Here is a 14,103-nt window from a genome sequence, read left to right as displayed (position 1 = left end):
AGGATTCCAAAGGGTTGGTGCCTACCTTGGGAGTGTTGTGCCCAGGGCAGGAACCAACCCTCTGTCCATCACAGGGCCAACTTAGAAAATGTAGGTAATTTAGAATCACCAATTAGCCCAACATGAATGATTTTGGGAAGTGGGAGCCTGTAAACACATCACACAGACATGAGGAGAACATGTAAACTCCACACTAAAAACAACTGGGCATGGGATTTTAGCCCAGAGTGCTGGATCTGTGAGACAATAGTGCTAAACAATGTGCCATTTCACCTTACATTAAAGAAAAATAAATAAATAACAGAACAACAAGTAAATATCTTTACATACTTTATTTAAGTAGCATAATATCTGCAAGATACAGCTGGAAAATAATCTGATATTTGTAGGCACACATGAATTATATACAAGCATATAAGTCAATCCATTTACAATAACATAACATAGGTAGATAAAATAAATAGTACTGTTTCTTTCAATCAATATACACTTTTCTGTTTAAAAAATAATAGCTTTTAAAAAATCATTTTCTAAGCACTTTCTCTGGCTATATAGTTTCCATTCTGGGAAAAGCTTCATTTCTATATTTACTATACATACATAATAATCAAACTGACTTAGGCTTTTTTTTTTTCATTTAAAAATTCTAAAGGACCGATTCACATTGTTGCACATATAATACAGAGGAGCTGCAAATTACTTGTTTTTAAAATATAAGTTAAAGTGACTTTAGAAAGATACTTAATGCAACAGTGTTAAAACAGTAAAAAAATGTGCGGCTCATAATTATGAGATCTTGCTATTGGTAAAAAGTATACAGGCATGAATTCCAAAAAATGAAAAGTCTGACCACTTGTCAAGCAAACTAGTTAAACTTCATTCAGGTAAATATGATTTTTCATTTTTCTCATAGACCTATTTAACTTTATGAAGACAACAAAAACACTTACAGTAAATACAATCGAAATCAGACACAGTGCAGTTAAAACAACTGAGAAGCACATAATGACACGAAGAAGATTTGTTCCATCAGTAAGAAAGATATTTGAAATAAAAATGTATAAAATTAGCATGAAAGGCGATTAACCTCACAATAATGACATAATAAGCATTTGCCTAGGGTGACTTTGAACAAGAACAAAAAGCACCTTCTTCGACCCAAGCAAATCAATAAATAAGTAAATAAATAAATACACAAATACATATAAACAAACAAACACAAATCAGACAAAGTGCTTTAATCAGCAAATGTCTTTGCCCTTATTCATTAAACCTGGAAGAAGAAGAATATGTATATATAAATCACACGGCCAATCTGGGTTCTATTCCTGTTAATCAATAACTCAGTTTTTCATCAGGAAAGGTGATATTGATAGGCGAGTCTCCCCCAGCCCTCTGCCATCGTCCTCTGTAATTTACACCCAGCCCTTATGTTACAGCATTGAGCTTCAACCACGTAACAGTACAAGTGCAGCAGACAGAAATTAACTTTACAGCACTCAGAATGTACAGCTTTTTCCTCTCTGGTACAGGCAAACACTTTATAAACTTGAGTTCATATTATTAGTTTTATTAATATTAACGTCCCTGCATATCTAAAGCTTTTTATAACATTGCAAAGAGGCGTAAGCTGCAGCTAACACATATTTTATACTAGAAAAACACACACAAAAGAATGTGCTTTTTTATTATTTCTGCTATGTAATCCTCCATTCAGTGTTGAAAAACAAACACATTAATGTTCATAATGATTACAAATGCCCCATGTTGTAGCAGCATCCTGGTACTACAGCAATTTTCCTAACTTTCCTAAATACGATTTTAACATTTATGTCTTTAACTAATTACAATGTGCAAAGGGACTTCATTCATTTTAAAGGTGGTATCTTAAGATGAAACTCTTGGGCAATATCTATTATGCAGTTCATACTTTTTAGAAACGCTTGGTGTGCAAAATGGAGACAAAGTAAGTGGAAAACCAAACCAGCAAACTATGGCAAAGTGAAAAGTCCATTTAGGAGTTCCTACAAAACCAATTGAAAATTTGACTCCATTTATATTGCTAGAATTAGGCATTGTTCTCTGTTACCGTAAACAACATTAGTATAGATAGATAGATAGATAGATAGATAGATAGATAGATAGATAGATAGATAGATAGATAGATAGATAGATAGATAGATAGATAGATAGACTGAGCAAGCTCCCTTTTAAAGCTTTTCATTTCAGTTGCATTTAACCATTTATTTGCTCCCTTGGCATTTTAACTAACTCTTACATTCAAGCAAACAGGAAATATGAATCCACATTAAAAAGATTATGCTCAGACATATTCTTCTTTCCTGTTTTCAAAAGCTGGATTTCATTTTGCATTCATTGTGTGAATGGTCTTTAATACACTGTACACACTAACCTCAGTGTAATTTTTGTTTGTTTTTTTTCCAGTATTGCAGCTCAGGAGTATTGATTTATTCAAAGCCTTTTAAGGCTTTGCTGAGGCAGATGAATTGGTGTTTTGTTCCACATTAAATATTAAATAAGGTTATGTATTTTGAGTAACATCATTTGCATTTCTGTATATAATTTCAGAACATACTTGTGGTACTTTGTCAGGTGTCATGCTATCTGAACATCTCCAGTTGTTTGTTCTAACAGCAGTCTCACATGACTACACACTTGCCCTTAAGTTTTTCTTTCCGTTTCTGTTGCTTGTTCTTCTTTCCATCAATCTGAAGGCTCACTGTCCTGCGTTTCTCCAGGTTGAGTAGCTCTTGGAAGAGCTCCTTGACATTGTGGTTGGTCTTGGCTGACGTCTCCATAAATGCACATTTCCATTTCTTGGCCATTGCTTCTCCATCACCGGTCTCCACCTCACGGTTCTGAGTCTCATCACACTTATTCCCCACTAGCATAATAGGAATGCTCTCCACATCCCCTTTGATTTGGCAGATTTGTTCAAAAATTGGCTTTAGCTCTTCCAGGGACTGCTTGCTTGTGATGGAGAAAACAAGGATGAAGGCATGACCCTTGGAGATGGACAGACGCTGCATGGCTGGAAACTGATGGCTTCCAGTTGTGTCTGTGATTTGTAAGGTGCAGATGCTTTTGTCACAGCTGATCACCTGTCGGTAGGTGTCCTCAATTGTGGGGATATAGCTTTCCCTGAAGGTGCCTTTCACAAACCTCAGCACTAACGAACTCTTGCCTACACCTCCTGCTCCAAAGACCACCACTCGATAATCGTTGCTTTGTTCTGGCATGGTGGCTTAATTGACAATTTCCAATACCTGAAATATTAAATCAAAAAAGATATTGAAGCAAGATGAAGGCAGACAACATTCACACAGTTGATTTAACTCTGGAAAACTTCATTATTTCAATAATACATTGAAAATCTACCCACATAATAACTAAAAAGACAAGTGAGCACTTTAAGAAGATGAGCACAATCCAGAAACTATACATTCTTATATATTGCTTTAATGATGTTATGAAAAGCAACAGTAATTAGTTCTATATCTAAAAGAGACATTTTCTAAAGGGACTTGCACTCATCTGTGCAACCATTCATATTGCAGACCTCTTTAGCCCAATTTATAATTGCAGTGGTCAGACCTAATCTCATCAGGTGCAAGTTCAGAACCAAACATGCAAGGCACACTCACTTAAACAAGGGCAATTTAAACTCATCATTTAACCTAACCCATACGCCCTTGGGAGGAATAATGAAAGTATTTGGAAATGATGGGTGCAGATGCAGGGGAATGTGACAGCAACCTGCCCTAGATCTGAATTCTACCTCCTACAGCCATGAGGCAGTACCAATAACCGCTGCATCAACTCATATGTCTATTTTAGTCCTTTTCATCATCAAGGGATGCAAGGAATCCAAATATATCCTAGCAGTAACAGGAAAAAAATGGAAACCAGTACTGGATGGTACACTGAGAGTCATCAACTAACCAAAACAACATATCATTGGACTATAACAGAAAACAAAAGCAAACATGTAGAGAATATGGCCATCTCACATACAAGGTTTGTAAAACAGGAATGGAATTGCTTTCCATGTACATTCTGTATGTCTTTATTTAATCACCTCTGCTCTTCAAATGTGTGGTTATATAACTGGTTCTATTTAAATACCGGGCTTATATTGAAGAAAGAGCCCTGAATCTTGTAGTGTGTAATGTATCTGACTCCTTCTTCAGGATAACCAGCCTTCATCAAAAGTGCACCACTGTAAGATGACAGCTAGGTTATGGCATCAGTCCATTACAGCAAACAGTATCACTGTATTAATACTTGTGAGATCAGTACTTTTAAGAATATTTATCGTGGTAAAACATATTCAAGTCTAAAATATACCACAGGCATTGCAGGGCATAGAGTTTGAGTAAGAAAAAAAAGATCAGCATTTTGCTGTATTTCAAGCAGGATCCTGTTCAATCAGCATATCTGACTTCTGTGGTAAAAATGTCAGTCCTATAACAAATACGTAATCCTGTACATGCTACACAGTCTGAATAGTAACATACATTTACTTCTGAATTAATTGCATAGCAATTGTTACTATAACGGACATTGCAAATTTCTCTCTCTCTCTCTCATGTTCAACAACCTTGTAAATGGGGTACAAGAACAGAAGTACATATCAATAATGAGCTGGACTGGCATAGTATGATGCATAAAGCTTTGGCGCTGATATAAATCTGCCATTGTCTCACCTTTTCTAAGATTTTGACGGGTTTTGATGCTAAAACAAAATGTGGGAAATGTTATTTTTTCAGAACTTCTGTTCCTCACTTCATCCTCACTTATGAAGATGGCTGGTTTGACAGTTGGAGGTTGATCAAGGTGCAGCCTGTTTATTGACCTGCATGTTTGTGCACATGCAACACAGCTCTCAAACATCTGCACTTAAGTGCTTACAGCTTCAGTGACTGGCCAAAATGGAACATTAGCTTTTCTCCTAGAGATAAGGGGGCACTGTCCAAAATGTATGTAACAGCATGCTGTCACCTGCTTGAAATCTCTTCCACAGATCTCTCAGTTATCTTAAGCCATCGTACGCCTGCTTACTGTTTCCTGACAAGGTCTTGGATATCTATGCACTGTGTAAGTGACTCCAACTACACCATACATCTCTTTTCTAATCTGCTTATCCATTGCAGGATGTATGTTTTTATTTCATCAGGCTAAGTAAACCAATCTCCAGTTCCGGGACAGCTTTCAGGATTTTCAAAGTGCTTGTAATCAACTGGATTTTACCCTTAATGGTGACTTATGAAATGGTGTGTGGGAAACTCTTGGCAGGTTAGCGGCTATTAATGTTTTAACTGTTTAGCTTCTTTTAAAGATTACTGGAATTTTATTCTGGAAAATTCATAGTTTTTCTTTGGTTTTACATTTTACAGTATTGTAAGCTAGAGTAACTTTGATAAGAGGCTTTTTCCGAGCCAATATCAATGAATGTGCAAAATATCCTCAAATACTGCACATAATTCTAAATAATTCATATGTATTCGTGCACAAACAATATTCTGAATCGCCTAACAATTAACTTCTACCAATGTAAGTGTCTGCAAAGTAGAAACGATGTGCAAAAGATTTAAATATTTTACAATGGGGAAAACTACCATGATTATTTTAAACATTTAATGCATTTCTTATGTAAAGTTATGTTGTCACAAGTATTAAATTAGAGAAGTAAATGTTCATTATATTAGAATGAGAATAGGAATATATCTACATTTAGATCTGCAATGTAGGTATATTCCTATTCTCATTCTAATATAATGAACATTTACTTCTCTAATTTAATACTTGTGATAACATAACTTTACACTTATATAAAATACACAGTCGCCAAATGAAAACCGCTATTCGGTGCACATGATGCTCGATTTGTCAGCGCATTTATGGGATTGCATTTTCCCAGTGATCGGATTATTTCCATGTTATTCTCTGATACATTGAAAAAACGCAATATTAAGTCGTACACCCACATTTTTACTCCGACGTCTAATCTCGGAAAAGTAGTACAGTACATAGAATTTAACTGTACAAAATAAAGCTTTGAGTGCGAAAATGCCAAAGCACTGTTATTTATGAGTACTTTTTTGTCGTAGAAGCGAGTTATCTAAATGATCACATAAAAGCGGCTACTCCACGCCCAGCTGCGCGCTGCCAAACATCGAGCCTGCCTGTTATTTATTAAACGGTTATTTGTATACGTTCATGTGTTTTAAAGATGTCTTTCCAAATATTACACATTTCTGTTTATCTAGTCGCTATTCCGGCTCCGCTAATGTGCTTTTACGAAGTCTATGAAAATCGTCGCCCTCTTATTTACAGTCCTTTAGCGCGGTGCGCAGTCCTGGAGCACTACACCCCTGTGGAAGAGCTTAGTGCGACAGACCTCCAATACAGCAAATGATACGGTTTGCATCAGTGCTTTGAGCTCCGGGAATGTAAAGTTAACACGCCACATCCACAACCAAATAAGATCGCGTACACACCACTGCTATTAAATACATTATGAAGTAACTTACGCTTCACACTGAATGGATTCCTCGCAGAATGAGTCTTCACACCTCACATTGTAAGTAGCCCAGTTAAATGTAAGTCCGTCGCTCCAGCCCAGCAGCTATGCTCTAAGCGTTTCTTTTTCTTTCTGGCCCTCCCATTCGCACTTGCCAGCACTCCGTTAATCCGCTTGCAAAGCCATAGGCGTGCTGGTTTTTGGTATTTATAGCCGACTCTCTCTCTTTCTCGCTTACTCTCTCGCTCGCTCTCGGAGTTGTCTTTCCCCGTGACGTCAGCAGGAATTTCACTCCCCCATACCCTTCCTGCAGCCTGTCACCTGCTCAGCAAGAGAGTCCCTAGTGTGCTGCACGGAAGAGGGATGTGTCCTGATGGGGAGTGGGGATGGAAAGAAAGATGATGATGGAAGAAGACTAAGAATTGGACAGGGTGTACGTGACTGGTCTGATTCATGGAAAAGGAGTCTCTGCGCAGTTAGAAAGACAGGCCAGTAAGGGAAGCGCTGAGTGCGCGTGCTTAATATTAATGTCTTAGTGCGCGGCTACATATCATTACACTTCAGGAAGAAAGAACGCTTCCAGATGTTCCCTTACATTTCACTTTTAGTTACTATCTTCTTTTGAAATGTGCAATGTGTTGTTCCTGAACGAAAAAGAGAGAGTATAAAATTAATCCTGTTTAAATTGCATTTCTTAAAAAGCTGTTTTTAATATCGTTGTCACTCATTTTTTTCCTTGTGCGATGTAAACTCCTGAAACAGGCTACAGAAATGCAAGGGATAGATAAAGGTGTTTGTGTCGATTTTTAACATTCACACGTTTAAAATCTAAGGTGCATAAAAATAAAGAGTAACTGCAACCAACACACTTTTGAAGCCAGTATTATTATGTACGTATTTGACTAACAACTTTATTCAATACGGTTTAGAACATTTGAAATACATTTGGCTACATTTGTTTTTCCACAATTGGAGCACAGGCAGGTGAAGTGATTTCCTCACGGTGATACAGTGTCATTAGATGAATTTCAACCCGGAATCACAGTGGACTTTTAGGATGTGTATTATTAGTTTATTAGCAGGTCTTTAAATTGGCCGGTGCTCACTGGTACAGAGTACCGGCACTTCTCCGTTTTTAGAAATTGCTTACCAGCACTGTTTGGTGCGTACTGACAGTGTTTTCAAGCATACCTGCATATATGCCTCTTATCAATCCAGTTTATTGATCGGATAAAAAGTATTGTGTCACTTAAAACTCCATGAGGATCCACCCTGAAACTGTATGGGGGATCGGGACTCCTTCCTCCCAAACCAATCTTATATCAAATTTTAAAGTGCTTTAAAGTCTAAGGAGGGCTCCGCTGCTCTTTGATTGCATAAAGCGGTCAAACAGAGAACACTGGCACTTTTGTATATTCACTTCAGGCACTGTTAATTAGTTTATGGCTATATTAAAAATTGGGAGAAATTATCTATTACTTTATTACTTTGTAGCAATATAAATAAATGCTAGACACTCTCAGCCAATGGCTAAACAGCTGAACTGTAAATCCTAAGATGGCAAGTTTAGTTCCTTCCATTGACTCACTGTATGACTCCAAGGAAGATACGTAGGCTGCCAGAGGTTCAGTTGCATAAGAACATAAAGCTTTTCACAAACAACAAGGAACGACTACAGATCCTTACTACTCGCAACATCACTGCCGAGAGATACCAAGCATGGAAAGCAGTGGCGGTTTGTTATGCGGGGTACAGGGGCGCCACCCCCCGCCAAGTACTGGACACTATTTTAAAAACTCTGCTTAAATTAATTAGTAAATGCTAAATCATCATGAAATACATTTGTTTATTATTGCACAAAGTGCCTGGTGTCAGCGAATGTCAACATCCATTCAAAATTGATTCTGACTTATATTTGTTTGATTTCTGTGTGAATAAAAAAAAATCTGTGTTAATAAATATATTTACTGAGTGAAGGACGCCGGCCAAATGAAAATCTAAGTAAGTCGTTGATATTTTGGCAAGCAGGTAACTAGAGGCTCCCCTTTAATTGTTGCTTTCAGATTTTTCCGGGCATGCAACTCTGTGCGCCACGAACACTCCCATGTTTATTGGAAGCGAATTAGTATTGTTTTAGGTTTTTTAATCAGATTGGATTGGACAATTTCCAGCGCAATATTTCTTGTTCACGTCCATGACTCACAGTTTACACCCACCATTAATGCAAAGATGAGCAAGCACGTTTTTTTGGAGATGGCAACTTCAAGTAGAACTCCAGAAATCAAAGAAAATTCAATTTTCTCTTTAATGAAACACCCATTCATAAATTGTTCACTTCAAAAAAAGACGAGTTAACGCACAAACTTTGTCTTACTGTGGTTATGACAAACAGAACTGGCTAACTGGATGTGGTGTAAGTAATGGCTTTTTTTTTTTTTGCTTTCCCCGTTTGCTGTTTCAGAGTGTCTGTACCGAAGTGTTGTGGACAACACAGGAGTACGAGACCTGAAACATTTTTCTGAAAAATGCAAGCGGCAGGAGAGTAGCCTCAGTCATCTAGACCTGTGTTTTTAAACCCATGTGCTACAGCGCAGTGGCTTGCTATGAGAGCTACGGAGTGCCGTGGAAATAATAGTGTAGCGCACTTGGGTCTGAACCAGAGAGGAACAAGCTCTGCAGGTGGTCGAGACCTGCCTGAAAAGGACAAGACTACCTAAGGAAGCTGGCATAAAAGCAGCGCCACGATCACCCTGTTATAGGGCACTTTGGAAATGTCTCTTGGCTGCTCGAGTCCACCTGCCCTGGGGTGCAAGTCACCAGCGAGCCTCAGACTCCTTATAGCTTTGCAAGATGCTGAAAAATTAGTTCACGCTTTTGTTTTCAGTCGGCTAGATTACTGCAGCGCACTCCTCTCAGGACCACCCAAAAAATACATCAATCGATATGCAACTCGTGCAGAATGGAGCTGCCAGAATCTTAACTAGGAAAAGAAAATCCGAGTACATCTCTCCAGTTTTGATGTCACTACATTGGTTACTCGTGTCATTTAGAATTGACTTTAAAATACTGCTTATGGTTTACAAAGCCTTGAATAATCTCACTCCATCCTATATCTCTGAATGCCTTTCATCTTACACTCCAAATCATAACCTTAGATTGTCAAATGAGTGTCTGCTTATAATTCCAAGAGCTAAATTTAAAAGAAGTTGCCTTCTGCTGTTATGCACCTAAAACCTGGAACAGCTTACCGATTGAAATTCGCCAGGTTAATACGGTGGAGCACTAAAAAAATGCTAAAAACACATTACTTTAACATGGTTTTCTCATAGCTTCATTTTAGTGTAAACCTGATATTCTGCATATACATTTAATTATCTTTTTTTTCTTCATTGCTCTGAAACCCCTACTTTCTCTGCTGTTCTTTTCCGGTTTTCTGTGGTGGCGATCTGCGCCATCACCACCAGATCGAAGCACCGTGTAGTCCCTATATTGATTGATTGAAGGCCAGATGTCCACATGACCATCATCGTTTAATTCTACCTGAAAACCGTGAGGATTGATTGATATCATTTATGTTAGGCAGAATGCCTACAGGGGCGGCACTGTGGCGCAGTGGTAGCGCTGCTGCCTCGCAGCAAGGAGACTTGGGTTTGCTTCCTGGGTTTCCTCCCATAGTCCAGAGACATGCAGGTTAGGTGCATTGGCGATTCTAAATTGTGCTTGGTGTGTGTGGGTGTGTTTGTTTCCTGCGGTGGGCTGGTGCCCTGCCCGAGATTTGTTGGCTGGGATTGGCTCCAGCAGACCCCCATGATCCTGTGTTAGGATAAAGTGGGTTGGATACTGACTGACTGACTGACTGACAGAATGCCTAGAGGGGGCTGGGTGGTCTCATGGTCTTGGAACCCCTGCAGATTTTGTTTTTTTTCCTCCAGCCTTCTGAAGATTTTTTTTGTTTTTTCTGTCCTCCCTGGCCATTGGTCCTTACTTTATTCTATGTTAATTAGCATTGCCTGATTTTTATATTTTTTCTTTTTTTTCTTCATCTTGTAAAGCACTTTGAGTTACATCATTTGTTTGAAAACGTGCTATATAAATAAATATTGTCGTTGGTGGTGGTTTTGGATAGGGGGCATATATGTTGCCTCTGTGGCAAAGAGGTGCAAGCCAAGGAGTGAAGCAGCTTGGAGATGCCACCAAAGTGCTCACTGAGTGCCATGTCTGTGAATGCTGATCTCAGAGCTGCCATTTTACTGCCTTCTCTGGTAGTCCTGCCCCTTCAGGCAGTTGAGCACTTGTATGATAGACAGTATACTGTATATGTGTTTGTGGTTTGTAAGATAATGGTATGCCTTGGGATGATTTTGGTTACAAAAGGTGTGCCACTACAGAAAAAAAAATGGGAAACACTGATCTAGACAATAACATGATGCTAAATTTATTTGGCAAGCTTAATGAAATGATTGAGTATAGGTAGAAAGTAACTGAGAAATTTTCAGGCCTGAAGGAAAGGAGGGCAAATTTTATGTTCAGGGAAATATAGGTATCCTGATTGTAAAGGCAGAATAAGATTTAGGTTGGACTTGTCCTGTGGGTCTAGTGCAAGACAAGTGGAGGGCGAGTTATGTTCTAAAATGGGGGGGGGGGGGGCTATGGGTCTTACAATGTGAATTTCTGCGAAGGTGAGGTATGGTGAGCCTGGCAAACTTAGGCATAGGACTGGGCAGACTGGCAGAAAGTGCAGAATAAAATCAGGGTGTGCTAAATGATAAACTGGGAGGCTAAAAATGATAAAAGTCAGAGGACTAGTGATTGTATGAATATGGATTTATGGAATATAGCTGAAATAGCCAAGGACTGGGCACTCTATTAGCAGAGGCAGAATAAGATTTGGATTAAACTTACGCTATGGATGTGTTGTTGAGCAGAAAGTGGTCCACATTATTGAAAGATTTGGAAGTGGGGGTGTGTACATTATGGTGTGGGTTTTGGCAGAATGGCTAACTGGGCAAGTTGGCAGAGGATTGGGCAATTTAGAGACAGGTATATACAATTTGGATAGTAGGTGCACCTGTTCCTTTACATATCTATAGGACAAGTCATGGGAAAAATAAGTGGACTGTGGATGTCACAAACTAAAGTTTTGGAGCACAGTAGAAATTAGAATGCAGGCATCAGTTTAGACAGCATGGTGGAATGTGTATAATGTATTTAGCCTGGAATTATCCTACGGGTTTAGTACTGGTCAAGCCAAGATGTGCATTTACACTACTGTATAATGAGGGCCATGATAGTATGTGTAATAACCAGATAGATAGATAGATAGATAGATAGATAGATAGATAGATAGATAGATAGATAGATAGATAGATAGATAGATAGATAGATAGATAGATAGATAGATAGATAGATAGATAGATAGATAGATAGATAGATAGATAGATAGATGTGAGTGGCACTGTATAATAGATGAGTGCTGTTTCAGTTTGCCCTCCCAAAAACTGCAGCCCTGCCCAATTTTTTTTCACCAGCCACCACTAGCAGTACTGCTGCCCCAGTTCAAATCTAAATTACCAGGGCATTATTAGATCTCAATGGATTTGTTAAGTATGTTGATCACACATAATAATGACAAAATCCTGATGTTTACATTGCTCTGTATGATCTGACCAAAAATAATAACTGGACACAATTCGCTTTCCTAGCTGTTATGGTTTTCCAGTTTCATAGTGACATGGTCGGGATACTTAATAGCCAGGAGTTTCCAATATCTGATTCAGACAGTTTTAAGTCACAAGACACTGTCATTTGTTTCAGATTCCTGCAACTTATTTTATGAGCATACTTTTTTTGGTATAAAATGCAGTTCTTCAGTGTTTTAATTGATACCCTCCTCCGAGTCACTGGCCTTTTATAATTCTGAAGAACTTGATTAGGGTGTCACCTGTCTTGTATGTCCAAGTCTAAAGAAACATGCCAGTTTGTTCATGTGTCTTCTATTTGTACTGTATATGTATGTTTTTTGGCTGGCTGATACGTATTACAATGATGCAATGATGGTCTAACTACAGTAATACAGAAACTGAACATAATGTTCATAAATAATGCAAATTATTTTTTACCCTTCCACACATTCAGGATATGAAAGAGATTTTCTGGCAGACTTTTTTGGTCAAGGGTAGGGGTTTAAAAGAGCCAAGTCAGTTTCGTAGGGCTGAGACCTAGTTTACTTCCTGGGAATCCCCCAGGCAGAAAACTGCTATGTAAAATATGCAAAATATTATTACATCCTCAAGTAAGTATGCTGACATTTATGAAAGTAAATCAATCAATAGAGACTTAAGGAAGTAGCTTGCCTATCTAGGGGAAGTTTAGTTCTGGTGGCAGTCAGTGTATGCAGGTGACATCTTAGGTATACATGTTTCACTGTTCCAGTAGCATTTTCTGTCCAGAAATTTCTTTTGTACATGGCCGTGTCATTTGTTTACTTCTTTTATTATTCTTTGTAACTTGTTTTGTTCCTTGTGTTAATGTGTTTTAATAACTTTCTTCTAATTTTTTCCATTTAGTATACGTTCTTTTGTTAATCATTGCCATCAATGTAATTTTCTTTTTGTCTTTTAATTGTGTTATTTTATTTTGCCATTTACCCTCTTCCTTTCATGTGGAGCATGGCGGGTGTTTGGCTAACAGGGCTGCCCCATTTAAGAGTGCAGCAAGCCCCAAGCTGTTGTCTCCCCCTGGCTGTGGTTCAAAGACTGTTTTTATTTCCATTTGGTTAATTTTTGTTTCTTTAGTTAATATTGTTAGTTATTCAGTTTATGTGTATCTCTATATCTACTGCTGTGTTTTGTGTGTTTTGTGGGTGGTTCTCCATGAATTACTTCAGTGGGCTGCCCTCGGCCCTGTAAAGGCTGAGGAAACCCCACAGGCCCTTGTAGTTCACTGAATGCAATGCCATTGGTGAGTTACAGTATCTGGGGTTTTGCTGCTTCTGTTTTGATTACTGCTTTTCTGGAGTTTCTGTTTTTTGACCATTCTTTGTATTGTGTATTGAGACATTGTTTGCTATAAGATTACTTACTTCAGGCAACTCCTTTTGTGTTTTGTGCTCTTCAAAGCACTACTGCTTTTCAGAGCATTTTTGTCAAAATAAATCTTTTTTACTTATAAAGATTCAATGTTTGCCCTTATTGTGCTTAGCCTGGTTTAACGGTTCACTCCTCAATTTATGGGGCATTTTTGAATTAGGTTTGGGACTTATTGTACTGAGGAACCAGGTTTACAATATAGACTAACTGCTTTGGCATTGAGGTTGCTCCACGTTTATCTCCTCTCAAAACTTGAATTATTTATTAAAGTTCTTGTTTTATTGCCTTCTGTATTATTTGGTTTTTTAAGTATTGTTTAGCCTATTTCATATTTTAGCCTTTTATATTGTTTGGCCCTTACATATTTCTTAGGGCTCATTTATACTTCACTCTCAGAATGCATATGCGCACGCATCATGGCTGCCACGTGTTCCCAGCATTCATTTGACTTTGAGCAGACCCTCAGAAATT

The 14,103-nt window shown here is 38.2% G+C and overlaps 1 protein-coding gene across 1 annotated transcript; it reads right to left on the bottom strand.

Moving 5' to 3' along the window:
* Positions 1 to 317: 317 nt before the first annotated feature.
* LOC114654362 (GTP-binding protein Di-Ras2) lies at positions 318 to 6,872 on the bottom strand. The gene is made up of 2 exons (XM_028804868.2): positions 6,555 to 6,872; positions 318 to 3,287 (listed from the first exon to the last, which is right to left on the bottom strand). Exon 2 carries the CDS (start codon positions 3,258 to 3,260, stop codon positions 2,661 to 2,663), a length of 600 nt encoding a protein of 199 aa, XP_028660701.1. The 5' UTR covers positions 3,261 to 3,287; positions 6,555 to 6,872; the 3' UTR covers positions 318 to 2,660.
* Between the last annotated feature and the right edge of the window lie 7,231 nt (positions 6,873 to 14,103).

This window comes from Erpetoichthys calabaricus, chromosome 7, assembly GCF_900747795.2.
Source record: "Erpetoichthys calabaricus chromosome 7, fErpCal1.3, whole genome shotgun sequence".
Classification (NCBI taxonomy): domain Eukaryota; kingdom Metazoa; phylum Chordata; class Cladistia; order Polypteriformes; family Polypteridae; genus Erpetoichthys; species Erpetoichthys calabaricus.
This window is presented reverse-complemented; position numbering and strand designations above follow the sequence as displayed.